Raw genomic sequence first — 18,794 nt, forward strand, 5'->3', positions numbered from 1 at the left:
TGAAGTGAAAAATGTTTAAATCGTTTAGTTTTCACACCACCCTACCTAGAAATTTTTTTAAAATCATGTTTTAAATTTTAATTGCAGATATGCGTGGCAATTGGTCATTGTGGTCATATAATAGCACAGTTTCATTTTTCTTGCAATGGCAAATGACAAGTGTCAAGTAACAAGATGGGCGATGGCAACACTTTTTTTACCGTCATGCGTCACTGTTATCTTGCTTGAAAATTTATGCCGAAAATTTAAACAAAATACCTACTTCATAGCTTTTATCATTAAGGACAAGTTTATTTTAATTTAAGTATTTCTTGTAAATTGACATAATTTGTAATAAAAAGGTTCTAATAGTTGAACCAAAAAACTAATGATGGAGATTTCTTTTAAAGGCAAAAGAATTCTTGTCACCGGTGCTGGCCAAGGTAACATATTAAATTAGTCTGTTGTTATTGTATGTTCTTAGGTAAATGAAAAAAATAAATTAAGATAAGTTAAACATGCTAAAACAGTATTACAATTTGGCAATTAAAAATAAATGTTTATCTTCGTAGCGTACAATTTACCAACATGCTTTTCATTCAGGTATTGGACGAGGGATCGCAGTGGAATTGTGGCGAGCTGGGGCTAATATTGTCGCTTTGTCCAGAACTAGATCGCACCTGGAAGCATTGCAGAGTGAATATCCCTCAATAGACATAGTGGATGTAGATATTGCTGACTGGGAAAAGACCCGATCCATAGTCGAGTCTTTAGGACCCTTTGATGCATTGGTGAATAATGCAGCTGTTGCCATATGTGAACCCTTCCTTAGTTGTACACCTTCTGATTTTGATAAGTAAGTATTTACAGTTTTATTGTAATAAAAAAATACCGCTTTCAATAATGTACCAAAATGTTAATGAAACCATATCTATCTATACTATCCATTAGGCTCCAGGCTTTGATCTCATCTCTACTACATTTATATGTTAATAAAAATGTAGTTGAGATGAGATCAAAGTAAATGGTTGTCAAAATTATGTGTATTGGTCAAGTTTTTAGGTAAATGATTCATTTATTTATTTTCAGAATGTTTAATGTAAATGTTAAAGCTGTGTTAAATATCAGCCAAGTTGTAGCAAGAAATATGATAGAAAATAAAATACAAGGCACCATTGTTAATATATCCTCACAAGCATCAAAGGTAATTTAAATTTAAATTTTTATTTATTTACTTATCTCTATGATTGGTCAAATTTAAATCTCGGGATTAATAACTATACTAGATAATATAAGATATTTTTGGTTTTTATCTGTACATGACCTGCTTAGGAATAATAGGTTTAGTAGATAACTCTAATCTTAACCTACTATTATGGAACACATTTGTGGTGTAATTTATTGTTACTACAGAAATATTCTTGACAATCACAATGTAGGGAAAATATTGTTTGAACACAGCCATCACTATCATATTTTTAACTGGCTGTTAAATAATGTAACTACTGTATTGTAGACTGTAAAGCAATAAAATTTTAATAGTAACAATTCATATGGACATCTCACACTTATAATATGTAGAAGCAGATATTTGTTTCTCATCGCCATAACACATACTCTAAATTTGCCTATTCCAGTACTATTATGTATTTTTCTATTGTTAAGAAATTGTTATTGAAATTATTAAGTTCCATGATATTTATTTCAGGCTGCGTTACAAGACCATGCCATATATAGTGCTTCAAAGGCAGCTTTGGATGCGTTAACTCGTTCAATGGCTTTGGAACTAGGACCGCATGGCATTAGAGTGAATGCTGTGAACCCAACTGTTATATTGACTGCTATGGCGAAAGTCGGCTGGTCTGATGAGAAGAAAAGTAAAGAAATGAAATCAAAAATTCCTCTAGGAAGGTAATTTATTATTCACATATTATTATAATTAGAATGATCTATTAGTGAAACTGCAAGGCTTTTGACTGCAAATCTAGAAATCCCATCCATATAAAAATTGAATTAAAGTAGATCAAAAATATTTATAAATGAAACTTTGAATAGAATAACTGTAAATCCATATATGTATAGAATAACTGCACAAGTATAACATGAAGTATATTACTGCAGTAAAAGGTTATCTGTTAAGATAGCTTTACTGATAATTTTCCCTCATACCCCGTTCATTACATTTTATGAATGGAATTACATGATATGATAATATATTGGGAACCATATTCTAAATGAATGGATGGATTAAGTATTTATGAGAATGTTCATTGTTCAGCCTTGACAACTTATGTACAAATAATAAATATTTTTCAATCTATTTTCAGACCTACTAATTCCAAACATTCTAAAATTATTTCATAAAGTGGCTAATAATTTTTGTTACAGATTTGGAGAAGTCTCAGAAGTAGTGAATGCTGTAGTATTTCTTCTGAGTGAAAGATCTAGTATGATTACAGGTGTTGAGTTGCCAGTAGATGGGGGCTTCCTTGCTACATAAATATAAAACTTATTTTATTTTATATGATATTTTGAGATCTGTTGAATATTTTAATGTACCAAAGAGTAAATGCCTAAAAGCTAAGAATAAAAGAAAAATTTAAAGGGTACAAAATAAGTGTAATTATTCTTTCATGTAACAAATTGTGTTTATGCTAAAACTTAAATATTCTGATTAATTTAAATTTAAAATTGTGTAATTTTTATCATATTACTTTATATCTATATAGTATAGAATAAAATAATATACTAAAATAAAGCTTAATTCTAATGTTTGTATATTGATAAAATATGCATTGATATTTTTTTATTAAAAAGCTTTTGTTTAAGCTTGCCTTCCTAACATAATTAACCAAAGTGTAATCAATGTACCTTTGTTTTGTTAAATAAATGTGATTTGTTATAAATGTGTTATTATTTTATACGAATTCAGAATTAGTTATAAGAAGTCTCCAAAATTGTATGATTGTCAAACTAGAAAGTAAACTTGCTAAGGCACGCAAGTCGCAACATGGATAAGGTTCATCTATATCCACTTGCAAACTAGTTTTTGAATGCAACTCGAAAATGTACATTGATAATATTATGATACATGGATATAACATTTAAATAGTTTTAACAATAATTGTTGAAACAAATTACCTATTATAAGTAGATAGCATTGCTTCTATAATATAGGTATTTATCATTTTCTTAACAACAAATATTATCTAAATTATTGTTATTGTCGCGGTATGAGATAAGCTGTGTGTTTGTAAAATTAATCTTATAACATCACGCTATTTGATTGTCAATCTTTATACAAGTAAGTACCTTGAACCTTCCAAGCAATGGAGAAGTGCTTTGACAATAAAAGAATATTAGTGACGGGCGGTTGTTCAGGTAAGTTACTTAATTATTATAAAGTAGGCAGGTAATTCTATTACAACGGCTACTTTTTAAAATCTTTAGGAATTGGTCGAGGAACTGCGATAGAATTATGGAAACTGGGTGCAGATGTAGTTGCTTTATCACATCAGTTGGAAAATCTTCAAAAACTGAAACACGAATACCCTTCCATTGAAATCGCCTGCGTGGATCTCTGCGATTGGAATAGAACACGGGAAGTTGTGGAGTCACTAGGTGTTTTCAATGGCTTGGTAAACTGTGCTGGTTTTATCCATAATCAGCCACTTTTGGAATGTACACCTGAAGCGTTCGACCAGTAAGTAATAAAAAAAATATATATATATATATATATATATATATATATAGATATCTCCACGGGCACTATGTTGATCAAACGTGCCATATAGTTAGTAATTATTTGATCCGTTTTCACTTGTTGATCCGGTTGGTATTTGTGGATCCATTGCCACACCACCGTCCGTATGTGGATCCGAACGGAGCCACAAGTGTCACCATCAGTAATAATAATAATTACGTGCTTTTTATACAAATCCACCTTTTTTGCGTTTTAGCTCTTGTTGATCCGATTCAAATGAGCCAATCAGAGCCCACCGAGCTCAGCCATTGGTCGCTTGCGGCCTTGGCCAATTGAAGGTTTAAAGACATTTATTCCCGTTTTAGAAACGTATGTTGCCGTTCGCCTTCCATAATTTGTTCGTATCTTCGGGAGGGCAAGATAGCTAGCTCGTCTATTAGGATAGTGGCGATTTGATGTTGAGAATATAATATTTGTATTTATGTTTTTATGTAGCGCTTTGCGGATGAACATACACGTATTATAAAAGTATAATTGTTTTAAATTCATTATTTTAGTGTCGTCGTAGATTTTTTTTAGTTAAAAGAGGATAGTAAAAGATAGTTTTAATGATTTTATTTTGTAAAATTTGGAGTGGCGCTAATTTATTTTTGTAAGCACTCCCCCATACTTCTATTTAATACATTAGTTGCGGCTTTACTAACGTGTTGTAGATGGTGTGGCGTAATTTATGAGGAATGCAAGAAGTAATATTACGCAGAGATCTAAGAAGTGCTGATAATTTATTTTTTAGGTGGTCGATGTGATGATTCCATTTTAGAGAGCTGTCGATTCGCAAACCTAGTAGATCGGGAGTCATTGACACAAAATTTCGAGTCATTTGTAACAGGATGGCGGTTCTACAGGGGTGTATTGATGTACGCAATGACAGAAAGAAAAATGATGGTGTGAACGCTGGTACCGGCGGCTTAGTCGCGTGGGCGTTAGTCAAACTCGTCGGAAAAATAGCGAAAGTCAAACGATTTGTAACACAAAAATTTTAGAATTTACCGATAGCCCATAAAAAAGATGTAGACGGTAGTGTCATGCCATACTTTTCCGGTGTGACATAAATCCCGCCATACCGACGCGAATGCGTTGATTTAAAAAAAAAACAATTCAACCATTGTATTGTGCAATTCAAATCGTATACTTTTATTTTCTTAATCATTTACTTTGTATCCTTTATATCGTATACTTTTATTTTCTTAATCATTTACTTTGTATCCTTTATCATTAGTCACTAAAATTTATTTTGTTAAATTGCCAAATATAATGTAACATGGAATTTGCAAGGGAAGGCAATTAAAAAAATTTTAATGAAAAAAAAAACTTTTTTTTTTTAAATTAGATTTCATTCCTGTCCACCACTAAAAAGCGAACGTGTGGACATTACAAAAGCAACAATTCAGTTCAACAACCTAGATAGGTAGAAGTTAGCACACACATTAATTTGGCAATGCGCGCACGCACACAAGTGCATTGATTCTGGGGGTGTTTACGATTTAGGAAATTTTTAAGACATTTTCAAATGAATGCTATTATTTTTATTTAATTTTATTCGACAATAATGTTTCAAATGCACCTTTGGTTTAATATCTAGATCTTAATTTTAAGTTTTGGCTGGTCATTGAAAACTAACCCTGTATTGTGATCCGTCAATACACTACCCTACACGTCAATAAATATCGTAATCCGATAGTAAATATTGACGGATCACAATATGGATCTTACGTGTAGCGTTCGCCAAAGAGTTGCCCTGATTCAAGAGGTAGGTTGTTATTTGTAGGCTGCATACTACTTGAGAATTATCACCGTCACTGTATGACGAAAGGTTCGTCCAAATCTATCTTTTTAGGGTTCCGTATTTTTAGTTTCACAACGTTTTCTATAAGTTTCAATTGAATTACGTTGACTTCTTCAACTTCCATAAAACTCAGGAGATTTTTTGGTAGACCTAATTTCATATCCCCATGTCAATGTCATGCAAGTGCATATAAATGGAACAGATCAACATACGACTTATGATTTGGTATATAAAACGGAGTCAAGAAGTATTTGAGCATTTCAAAATTTGAACCGTTACGAAGTCGAGTTCGTCTAGTCTAGGCGGATTTAGCAATGTATGGAACATTAACTAACTATAATATGTTTGTGTAAGGAGCCAACAAATACTGTAGAGTTTACGAAAAATTAATCTACGTTACTTAATATACAGTTTCGTTTTGTCGGATCAAATAAAGCTGTAATTTTGATAATATAAATGATAATGATCAACATACGACTTTGGATTTGGTATATAAAACGGAGCCAACAAGTGTTTATGGGTTTCTGAAATTCGGCCGTTACGGAGTCGATTCAGTTCGAGATCTTAGCAATAAAAATGTTGAGTATATCAATTTCTCCACGAATACGTTTGGCAACATCGCTCAAATATTTGCGCCGTTGCCACTCCGGGCAAGATCTATGCAACCGGAGTCGAGTAATATTGGGGTAAAGGTGGAGTCAGGAATGCACGGCAGTATATATATATATATATATATATATACTAGCTGGTGCGTTGTGCGCGGGCTGCAAGCAGCCCGCGAGCCCCTTTTGCCCCTGGGTTGAAGCAATAAGGCAGTCATTAGAAAATGTGTTAGAATTCCCAGTCCATTTGTAATTTTCTGCTAACAGCGATTCCACAGTCAGTCGGTAATGCTTATAAATTTCCCATTCAAGTATTTTCGACTCCGGGAGGCTGTCCACCTTCGAGGGAGCGTAGTGCGCGGGCTGCAAGCAGCCCGCGAAGCATCCCAGGACAGAAATCTTCAGTCATTTGAAAATGCATTAAAATTCCCCGTCAATTTGCTATTATCTGCAAACAGCGATTCCACAGTCAATCGGAAGTGCTTATAAATTTCAAATTCAAATATTTTCTATTCCGGGGGGCGGTTCACCTTCGAGGGTGCATGGTGCGCGAGCTGCAAGCAGCTCGCGGCTCATCCCAGGGCAGAAATCTTCAGTCATTCGAAAATGCATTCAAATTTCCTATCCATTTGTTACATCTCCTAACAGCGATTCTACAGTCAGTCGGTAATGCTTATAAATTACTTATTCAAATATTGTTAAATTTTTGAAACGTCTTATCGATAGCGGGCAGTGACTTTTCATAATAAACTGTTCAAGAGTTAACCTAACACGCTCGTCGCTTCGCTCCTCGCTACCTATTTGAATATTTAGGCCGGCCGCTGCCGCGACTCGCTCGCTTCGCTCGCTTGGCTCGTGCGATAGGTAGTTCAAAAGTTAACCTAACACGCTCGTCGCTTCGCTCCTCGCTACCTATTTGAATATTTAGGCCGGCCGCTGCCGTGACTCACTCGCTTCGCTCGCATGGCTCGTGTGGTAGTTCAAAAGTTAACCTTACACGCTCGTCGCTTCGCCCCTCGCTACCTAAACTGCTTATAAATTACTTATTCAAATATTGGTAAACTTTTTAAACGTCTTATCGATAGCGGGCAGTGACTTTTCATAATAAACTGTTCAAGGGTTAACCTAACACGCTCGTCGCTTCGCTCCTCGCTACCTATTTGAATATTTAGGCCGGCCGCTGCCGCAACTCGCTCGCTTCGCTCGCTTGGCTCGTGCGGTAGGTAGTTCATAAGTTAACCTAACACGCTCGTCGCTTCGCTCCTCGCTACCCATTTGAATATTTAGGCCGGCCGTTGACAAGACTCGCTCGCTTCGCTCGCTTGGCTCGTGCGGTAAGTAGTTCAAAAGTTAACCTAACACGCTCGTCGCTTCGCTCCTCGCTACCTATTTGAATATTTACGCTGGCCGCTGCCGTGACTCGCTCGCTTCGCTCGCTTGGCTCGTGCGGTAGTTCAAAAGTTAATAAATATTTTCTACTCCGGGAGGCTGTCAACCCTCGAAGTTGCGCGGTGCGCGGGCAGCAAGCAGCCCGCGGTGCCGTCTTTTGCCGATGCTATTCAATTACCCTTCCTACTATGGAAATTTCCATACAAAATTTTCGAAAAAAAAATTTCGCTTTTTAGCAAAAATTTTTATGTGCCTGGAAGCGGACCAAGTTTTTAAACATTTTTTACCTTGGTGACCCCAACCTAAGTGCCACCAGTTCAGAGAGCCGTTGAATTTCGTGATGTATGGAAAATGGAAACCGGGGGTCGGAGAGAAATTCTGAGTATGCAGTTTTGTAAATCTGACCAATCAGAGCACAGAAGTCAATTTTCAGACCGATCGTGACGGAACCGGCGCCACCATCTTGCTTTGAAAAATTGGCCATTTTTTGAAAAAAAATTACGTCCAATTTGAAATTTCTCGATTGCCCTGGTAGCACCCCATCTTCCTGATCATTTTTTAGTTCTACACCCCCCACCTATCTTGCGCCGTTTCAGAGAGCCGTCGAATTTTGCGTTGTATGAAACACGGAAACCAGCGATGGGAACTCGATTATGAGTATGCCAACTCAATGTGAGGCTCGATTAAAGCCCCTGCGCCAAGTTTCAGCGTGATCGGCCCAGCGATGGCCGTTTTAGAATTTGTATGGCGGCGGCCATTTTTTCCGCCATTTTGAATTTTTTTCACTATCTGTGGTAATTGCTCGAGGTCTACTACAAGTTTAGTTCGAGCACCCCAGATGTAGCTGCTACCGTTTGCGCGGGCCGTTGACCGTCTTCGAGAGATGAGGGAAAGTTTAAGATTTCGGATTTTTCTGGATATCCTGGGAGCTGGGCGAGTACGAATACATCATTGGTGTATTTCTCCATTGCACCACCTCGTCTAAATTTACGTTTTTATGTTTGCACCAAAAATGGAAAAATTCCAAAATCGAGCGTCCCACTATGGCTCCCTGGTAGCGTCCCAGGGTGGTGATCATTTTTAGTTCCGACACCCCCCACCCAACTCGCACCGTTTCCGCGGGCCGTTGGAGTTAACGTTGTATGGAAGTTGGAAACGGGGGCCCGGAGCCACTCGAACGGGGCACCGATCGATTCGCCGGCTCGAACAGAGCACGTGAGCCAAATTTGAGACGTAAGGATTCATAAACGGCGATTTTGGCAAAGTACGGCGGCCATCTTGTTTTCGCGAAAATCCCCATTTTTCCACCACCCCTGGTAATCGCCACCAGTTCCGAGCAATTTTTGTTCAGACACCCCCCCTCCAGGTGGCACCGTTTCTGCGCACCTCCAGGGGTCCACTCTCTTGTCCAGGGTGTTGGAGATGTCAATATTTTTCCGATGGTCACTCGGCGCACCTCTACACGGTCACGTCGAAATCCCCCCAACTTTCCGCGTAGTTTCCGAGAAACCCGATGTCAGTCAGTCAGTGAGTGGTAGTGTAGCTTTATATATATACTAGCTGGTGCGTTGTGCGCGGGCTGCAAGCAGCCCGCGAGCCCCTTTTGCCCCTGGGTTGAAGCAATAGGGCAGTCATTAGAAAATGTGTTAGAATTCCCAGTCCATTTGTAATTTTCTGCTAACAGTGATTCCACAGTCAGTCGGTAATGCTTATAAATTCCCCATTCAAGTATTTTCCACTCCGGGAGGCTGTCCACCTTCGAGGGAGCGTAGTGCGCGGGCTGCAAGCAGCCCGCGAAGCATCCCAGGACAGAAATCTTCAGTCATTTGAAAATGCATTAAAATTCCCCGTCAATTTGCTATTATCTGCAAACAGCGATTCCACAGTCAATCGGAAGTGCTTATAAATTTCAAATTCAAATATTTTCTATTCCGGGGGGCGGTTCACCTTCGAGGGTGCATGGTGCGCGAGCTGCAAGCAGCTCGCGGCTCATCCCAGGGCAGAAAGCTTCAGTCATTTGAAAATGCATTCAAATTTCCTATCCATTTGTTACATCTCCTAACAGCGATTCTACAGTCAGTCGGTAATGCTTATAAATTCCCCATTCAAGTATTTTCCACTCCGGGAGGCTGTCCACCTTCGAGGGAGCGTAGTGCGCGGGCTGCAAGCAGCCCGCGAAGCATCCCAGGGCAGAAATCTTCAGTCATATGAAAATGCGTTAAAATTCCCCGTCAATTTGCTTTTATCTGCTAACAGCGATTCTACAGTCAGTCGTTAATGCTTATAAATTCCCCATTCAAGTATTTTACACTCCGGGAGGCTGTCCACCTTCGAGGGAGCGTAGTGCGCGGGCTGCAAGCAGCCCGCGAAGCATCCCAGGGCAGAAATCTTCAGTCATTTGAAAATGCATTCGAATTTCCTATCCATTTGTTACATCTCCTAACAGCGATTCTACAGTCAGTCGGTAATGCTTATAAATTCCCCATTCAAATATTTTCTATTCCGGGGGGCTGTCCACCTTCGAGGTTGCGTGGTGCGCGAGCTGCAAGCAGCTCGCGGCTCATCCCAGGGCAGAAATCTTCAGTCATTTGAAAATGCATTCGAATTTCCTTTCCATTTGTAACATCTGCTAACAGCGATTCTACAGTCAGTCGAAACAGCTTATTAATTACTTATTCAAATGTTGTTAAATTTTTTAAACGTCTTATCGATAGCGGGCAGTGACTTTTCATAATAAACTGTTCAAGAGTTAACCTAACACGCTCGTCGCTTCGCTCCTCGCTACCTATTTGAATATTTAGGCCGGCCATGCCGCGACTCGCTCGCTTCGCTCGCATGGCTCGTGCGATAGGTAGTTCAAAAGTTAACCTAACACGCTCGTCGCTTCGCTCCTCGCTACCTATTTGAATATTTAGGCCGGCCGCTGCCGTGACTCGCTCGCTTCGCTCGCATGGCTCGTGTGGTAGTTCAAAAGTTAACCTTACACGCTCGTCGCTTCGCTCCTCGCTACCTAAACTGCTTATAAATTACTTATTCAAATATTGGTAAAATTTTTGAAACGTCTTATCGATAGCGGGCAGTGACTTTTCATAATAAACTGTTCAAGAGTTAACCTAACACGCTCGTCGCTTCGCTCCTCGCTACCTATTTGAATATTTAGGCCGGCCGCTGCCGCAACTCGCTCGCTTCGCTCGCTTGGCTCGTGCGGTAGGTAGTTCAAAAGTTAACCTAACACGCTCGTCGCTTCGCTCCTCGCTACCTATTTGAATATTTACGTTGGCCGCTGCCGTGACTCGCTCGCTTCGCTCGCTTGGCTCGTGCGGTAGTTCAAAAGTTAATAAATATTTTCTACTCCGGGAGGCTGTCAACCCTCGAAGTTGCGCGGTGCGCGGGCAGCAAGCAGCCCGCGGTGCCGTCTTTTCCGATGCTATTCAATTACCCTTCCTACTATGGAAATTTCCATACAAAATTTTCGAAAAAAAAAATTTCGCTTTTTAGCAAAAATTTTTATGTGCCTGGAAGCGGACCAAGTTTTTAAACATTTTTTACCTTGGTGACCCCAACCTAAGTGCCACCAGTTCAGAGAGCCGTTGAATTTCGTGATGTATGGAAAATGGAAACCGGGGGTCGGAGAGAAATTCTGAGTATGCAGTTTTGTAAATCTGACCAATCAGAGCACAGAAGTCAATTTTCAGACCGATCGTGACGGAACCGGCGCCACCATCTTGCTTTGAAAAATTGGCCATTTTTTGAAAAAAAATTGCGTCCAATTTGAAATTTCTCGATTGCCCTGGTAGCACCCCATCTTCCTGATCATTTTTTAGTTCTACACCCCCCACCTATCTGGCGCCGTTTCAGAGAGCCGTCGAATTTCGCGTTGTATGAAACTCGGAAACCAGCGATGGAAACTCGATTATGAGTATGCCACCTCAATGTGCGGCTCGATTAAAGCCCCTGTGCCAAGTTTCAGCGCGATCACACCAGCGATGGCCGTTTTAGAATTTGTATGGCGGCGGCCATTTTTTCCGCCATTTTGAATTTTTTTTGCACTCTGTGGTAATTGCTCGAGGTCTACTCCAAGTTTAGTTTGAGCACCCCAGATGTAGCTGCTACCGTTTGCGCGGGCCGTTGACCGTCTCCGCGGGCTGTGAGAAAGTTTAGGATTTCGGATTTTTCTGGATATCCTGGGAGCTGGGCGAGTACAAACGTGGTAAGAGTGTATTTCTCCATTGCACCACCTCGTCTAAATTTACGTTTTTATGTTTGCGCCAAAAATGGAAAAATTCCAAAATCGAGCGTCCCACTATGGCTCCCTGGTAGCGTCCCAGGGTGGTGATCATTTTTAGTTCCGACACCCCCAACCCAACTCGCACCGTTTCCGCAGGCCGTTGGAGTTTACGTTGTATGGAAGTTGGAAACGGGGGCCCGGAGCCACTCGAACGGGGCACCGATCGATTCGCCGGCTCGAACAGAGCACGTGTGCCAAATTTGGGACGTAAGGATTCATAAACGGCGATTTTGGCAAAGTACGGCGGCCATCTTGTTTTCGCGAAAATCCCCATTTTTCCACCACCCCTGGTAATCGCCACCAGTTCCGAGCATTTTTTGTTCAGACACCCCCCCTCCAAGTGGCACCGTTTCTGCGCACCTCCAGGGGTCCACTCTCTTGTCCAGGGTGTTGGAGATGTCAATATTTTTCCGGTGGTCACTCGGCGCACCTCTACACGATCACGTCGAAATCCCCCCAACTTTCCGCGTAGTTTCCGAGAAACCCGATGTCAGTCAGTCAGTCAGTGGTAGTGTAGCTTTATATATTATAAACTAGCTGGTGCGTTGTGCGCGGGCTGCAAGCAGCCCGCGAGCCCTTTTTGCCCTTGGGTTGAAGCAATAGGGCAGTCATTAGAAAATGTGTTAGAATTCCCAGTCCATTTGTAATTTTCTGCTAGCAGCGATTCCACAGTCAGTCGGTAATGCTTATAAATTCCCCATTCAAGTATTTTCCACTCCGGGAGGCTGTCCACCTTCGAGGGAGCGTAGTGCGCGGGCTGCAAGCAGCCCGCGAAGCATCCCAGGACAGAAATCTTCAGTCATTTGAAAATGCATTAAAATTCCCCGTCAATTTGCTATTATCTGCAAACAGCGATTCCACAGTCAATCGGAAGTGCTTATAAATTTCAAATTCAAATATTTTCTATTCCGCGGGGCGGTTCACCTTCGAGGGTGCATGGTGCGCGAGCTGCAAGCAGCTCGCGGCTCATCCCAGGGCAGAAATCTTCAGTCATTTGAAAATGCATTCAAATTTCCTATCCATTTGTTACATCTCCTAACAGCGATTCTACAGTCAGTCGGTAATGCTTATAAATTCCCCATTCAAAATTTTCTATTCCGGGGGGCTGTCCACCTTCGAGGTTGCGTGGTGCGCGAGCTGCAAGCAGCTCGCGGCTCATCCCAGGGCAGAAATCTTCAGTCATTTGAAAATGCATTCAAATTTCCTTTCCATTTGTAACATCTGCTAACAGCGATTCTACAGTCAGTCGAAACTGCTTATAAATTACTTATTCAAATGTTGTTAAATTTTTTAAACGTCTTATCGATAGCGGGCAGTGACTTTTCATAATAAAATGTTCAAGAGTTAACCTAACACGCTCGTCGCTTCGCTCCTCGCTACCTAAACTGCTTATAAATTACTTATTCAAATATTGGTAAAATTTTTGAAACGTCTTATCGATAGCGGGCAGTGACTTTTCATAATAAACTGTTTAAGAGTTAACCTAATACGCTCGTCGCTTCGCTCCTCGCTACCTATTTGAATATTTAGGCCGGCCGCTGCCGCAACTTGCTCGCTTCGCTCGCTTGGCTCGTGCGGTAGGTAGTTCATAAGTTAACCTAACACGCTCGTCGCTTCGCTCCTCGCTACCTATTTGAATATTTAGGCCGGCCGTTGACGCGACTCGCTCGCTTCGCTCGCTTGGCTCGTGCGGTAAGTAGTTCAAAAGTTAACCTAACACGCTCGTCGCTTCGCTCCTCGCTACCTATTTGAATATTTACGCTGGCCGCTGCCGTGACTCGCTCGCTTCGCTCGCTTGGCTCGTGCGGTAGTTCAAAAGTTAATAAATATTTTCTACTCCGGGAGGCTGTCAACCCTCAAAGTTGCGCGGTGCGCGGGCAGCAAACAGCCCGCGGTGCCGTCTTTTGCCCATGCTATTCAATTACCCTTCTTACTATGGAAATTTCCATACAAAATTTTCGAAAAAAAAAATTTCGCTTTTTAGCAAAAATTTTTATGTGCCTGGAAGCGGACCAAGTTTTTAAACATTTTTTACCTTGGTGACCCCAACCTAAGTGCCACCAGTTCAGAGAACCGTTGAATTTCGTGATGTATGGAAAATGGAAACCAGGGGTCGGAGTGAGATTCTGAGTATGCAGTTTTGTAAATTTAGCCAATCAGAGTACAGAAGTCAATTTTCAGACCGATCGTAAAGTAACGGGCGCCACCATCTTGCTTTGAAAAATTGGCCATTTTTTGAAAAAAAATTACGTCCAATTTGAAATTTCTCGATTGCCCTGGTAGCGCCCCATCTTCCTGATCATTTTTTAGTTCTACACCCCCCACCTATCTTGCGCCGTTTCAGAGAGCCGTCGAATTTTGCGTTGTATGAAACTCTGAAACCAGCTGTGGAAACTCAATTATGAGTATGCCAACTCAATGTGAGGCTCGATTAAAGCCCCTGCGCCAAGTTTCAGCGTGATCGGCCCAGCGATGGCCGTTTTAGAATTTGTATGGCGGCGGCCATTTTTTCCGCCATTTTGAATTTTTTTCACTATCTGTGGTAATTGCTCGAGGTCTACTACAAGTTTAGTTTGAGCACCCCAGATGCAGCTGCTACCGTTTGCGCGGGCCGTTGACCGTCTTCGCGAGATGTGGGAAAGTTTAAGATTTCGGATTTTTCTGGATATCCTGGGAGCTGGGTGAGTATGAATGCGTCATTGGTTTATTTCTCTATTGCACCACTTCGTCTAAATTTACGTTTTTATGTTTGCGCCAAAAATGGAAAAATTCCAAAATCGAGCGACCCACTATGGCTCCCTGGTAGCGTCCCAGGGTGGTGATCATTTTTAGTTCCGGGACCCCCCACCCAACTCGCACCGTTTCCGCGGGCCGTTGGATTTTACGTTGTATGAAAGTTGGAAACTGGGGCCCGGAGCCACTCGAACGGGGCACCGATCGATTCGACGGCTCGAACAGAGCACGTGTGCCAAATTTGAGACGTAAGGATTCATAAACGGCGATTTTGGCAAAGTACGGCGGCCATCTTGTTTTCGCGAAAATCCCCATTTTTCCACCTCCCCTGGTAATCGCCACCAGTTCCGAGCATTTTTTGTTCAGACACCCCCCCTCCAGGTACCACCGTTTTTGCGCACCTCCAGGGGTCCACTTGGTTTTCGAAGATGATCGAGATCGCTATATTTTTCCGGTGGTCACTGGAAGCACCTCTACACGATCACGTCAAAATCCCCCCAACTTTCCCCGTAGTTTCCGAGAAACCCGATGTCAGTCAGTCAGTGAGTGAGTGGTAGTGTAGCTTTATATATATATGATATATATATATATATAAATACCAACCTGGGCACTAAGTTGATCCAGCCTGACTGCCGTGCATTCCTTACTCCACCTTTTCCCCCTTATTACTCGACTCCGGTTGCATAGATCTTGCCCGGAGTGGCAACGGCGCAAATTTTTGGGCGATGTTGCCAAACGTATTCATGGAGAAATTGATATACTCAACATTTTTATTGCTAAGATCTTGAACTGAATCGACTCCGTAACGGCCGAAATTCAGAAACCCATAAACATTTGTTGGCTCCGTTTTATATACCAAATCCAAAGTCGTATGTTGATCAGATTCATTTATATTATCAAAATTACAGCTTTATTTGATCCGACAAAACGAAACTGTATATTAAGTAACGTAGATTAATTTTTCGTAAACACTACAGTATTTGTTGGCTCCGTAAACAAACATATTACAGTTAGGTAATGTTCCATACATTGCTAAATCCGCCTAGACTAGACGAACTCGACTCCGTAACGGTTCAAATTTTGAAATGCTCAAACCACATCTTGACTCCGTTTTATATACCAAATCATAAGTCGTATGTTGATCTGTTCCATTTATATGCACTTGCATGACATTGACATGGGGATATGAAATTAGGGCTAGCAAAAAATCTCCTGAGTTTTATGGAAGTTGAAGAAGTCGACCGTAATTCAATTGAAACTTATAGAAAACATTCTGAAACTAAAAATTCGGAACCCTAAAAAGATAGATATTTGAACGAACCTTTCGTCATACAGTGACGGTGATAATTCTCAAGTAGTATGCATCCAACAAATAACAACCTACCTCTTGAATCATCAGTAAATATCAAGATAATTATCATAATATTTATTGACGTGTAGCGTTCGCCTATGCACTGATTCCGATATCAATCTGATAAAATAATTAAAATGTTAGATTTAGGTCAAACAAATGACGACTCATATTCCTGCACAAATTATCCATTACGGAGTAAATATGAGTGTACGCAGATCGCCAACACGTTTAACCAGCAGTGGTGCAGTGGGTACTGCCGGTGGATCGCATCCCGATCTATCGAAGCTAAGTTCGTTTTCTACGAGTTCTACGCCAACTGATACTCAAATTACTTACGGAAAACGGAAACAACCCCTAGAAAAAGATTGCAGATTTAGTGATGATATGAAGGATATTCGGTCGGAGTTGAGCCGTATTAGTACATTACTTGAAAAATATATATGCTCAAATGAACAAATAGTAAACAAAATTCATGAAAACATTTCTGTGGTAAAAACACAAATTACCGAAATTAAATCGTCCAACGAACAATCCTTGAATTTAATTCGCCAAAATACGAATCAAATCAATGAAATTAAGTCATCAGCATGTATGATAATTACTGAACAAAACATATTGAAGAGTACTATTTCTCAATTAGAATCCCAGATAAACTAGGGTGAGAGTAAAATAAAATCACTGGAATTAAATCTTTAATCAATAAATCAGTCAGCCAACCCATCGGGTTTTACGTCTAAAAATCAACTTCATATAATTTAAAACTTAATCAAGGAACTACGGGACAGAAAGAGCCGCGAAAAAAATGTAATTTTTACTGGTTTCCCAGAATCGACATCTTATAACTCAAAGGAGAGGAAATCTAAAGACAACTACGAAATTTTAAAAAATTACCTCACTAATAAGTTCAGACCTACCGAAGCCAGTAAAAAAAATAAATAACCTTAATTCAAACTGTAGTACAGGTCTTGATGGAATTACTAGAAAAGCAATTAAATGCATCAAAGAACCAGTAGATAACTGCGTTAAAAACAACCGACTTCAAACTTGCACTTGCAACATTTACAAATACAGACAAAAATACTCATAAAATAAAAACTGCTGGGCCTATCCGAATAAAATTTTTATGGGACCAATTCGACACCATCCCGCATCGAACAAAAAAGAATCACGTAAATCGGTTCAGAAACCTCGGAGTAATCGGTATACATACATAAAAAAAAAAAATAAACGGCCGAATTGATAACCTCCTCCTTTTTTTGAAGTCGGTTAAAAATTAAATCATACTTTAAGCGACTGTTTTAACCAAGCCATAAGTCAAAGACGTTTTCCGGACTCGTTAAAAATAGCGAAGGTAACTCCTATCTGTAAGAGTGGCTCAAAATTTGAACCTTGTAACTATAGGCCAATTTCGGTTTTGCCAGTATTGTCAAAAATATTGGAGAAGATTTTACACACGAGATTAGAAAAATATTTAGACTCATTTAATTTTATTTCAGTGCGTCAATACGGATTTAAGCCAAAAAGTAACACTCTGTCAGCGACTATGGACCTAACTATTAAAATAAAACAGAACATTGACGCAAACAATATAGTTTTAGGAGTGTTTATTGACCTACAAAAGGCCTTTGATACCGTTTCTCACGAACTTTTAATAAAGAAATTAGCATCCATTAACATTAATGGTAAAGCACTAGATATGCTGAAATCATATTTAAAAAATCGATCACGAATAGTTAAAATAGATAACCATGATAGCATTCCCTTACCAATTACATGTGGCATACCACAAGGATCGATTCTAGGCCCATTGCTTTTTTTAATTTATATTAATAATTTACAAGATTTAAAGCTATTGGTCACCTAACACTTTATGCGGATGACACCTGTCTATTTTATTTTGGTCCCTCTATACATGACATGATAGCGCAAGCACAAAATGATTTAAATAAATTAAATAAATAAATGCAATCTACTAAAAATAAATATATCTAAATTCAAAGCTCATAACAAAATTATTCCACCACACGCTCCACTTAAAATTAACGGTGTTCTATTAGAACATAAAACCCACGAGAAATGCCTAGGTTTGCGAATCGACAGCTCTCTGAAATGGAATTATCACATCGACCACCTAAAAAATAAATTATCAGCACTTCCTAGTAGTTAGGGAGCCAGGTGCAAATTTGGTTAATTATTTCCTCTCAAGAGATAATTCGTCAGACGCATCAGAGTATATAGTATTATAAAGCCTCGTGAACGTCAGCTGGCGCTCGGTTGGGGGGGTGAGCGGTTGTAGCCTCCCACGCACGTAGGAAAAAAAAATACATTCATTCATTTCCTCTCAGATAAAAATTTGTCAAATTGTAGCTAACCCAATATCTCAACGAAAAAAAATAATCAGCTGGTTACAACATGGTTTATTATACGTCAGCTGGTCTCTCGAACATGAAAAAAATAAAATTATTTTCCGTGATTTCCTCTCAAACAAAAATTTACCTGATGATAGCTTATATGTAACTGTGGATATATATATAGGTCAGCTGGCTGTATCTTGGTGGAAAAACCGTCAGCTGATACTTTGAAAGTTATTACATAGGAGTTAGACAGATGCATCTATTGCCAATTTATATGCATCAACTGACTAGGTTTTCCTCGAATTATTGCTAGCTGATTTTTTTTATTTATCGCATCAGTATATTAACAATCAGCTCACAAATTTTCATTTGAGATGAAATGACGTATCTTTAATTATTATCGTTATTTTTAAAAATTCAAGCAACACACGCTAGCATAATATAGACAGTAATAAGGTACTTGGAGGTGGTTAGTTGTGAGCATGATCGGGGTACTACATTCAGCCACATCGGTAAACATGTTTTTACAAATATTATAAACTGCAT

At 39.8% G+C, this 18,794-nt stretch overlaps 1 protein-coding gene and 1 pseudogene across 1 annotated transcript; both read left to right on the forward strand.

The window, feature by feature from the left end:
• Positions 1-47: 47 nt before the first annotated feature.
• Positions 48-2,859, forward strand: LOC123695431 (L-xylulose reductase-like). Its single transcript, XM_045641273.1, has 5 exons — positions 48-422; positions 583-835; positions 1,069-1,183; positions 1,688-1,890; positions 2,368-2,859. Exons 1-5 carry the CDS (start codon positions 368-370, stop codon positions 2,477-2,479), a joined length of 738 nt encoding a protein of 245 aa, XP_045497229.1. The 5' UTR covers positions 48-367; the 3' UTR covers positions 2,480-2,859.
• A 368-nt stretch (positions 2,860-3,227) lies between these two features.
• LOC123695435 overlaps positions 3,228-18,794 on the forward strand; it is a 67,757-nt pseudogene continuing 52,190 nt past the window's right edge.

The sequence above is a fragment of the Colias croceus genome, chromosome 11 (genome assembly GCF_905220415.1).
Source record: "Colias croceus chromosome 11, ilColCroc2.1".
In the NCBI taxonomy this organism is placed as follows: domain Eukaryota; kingdom Metazoa; phylum Arthropoda; class Insecta; order Lepidoptera; family Pieridae; genus Colias; species Colias croceus.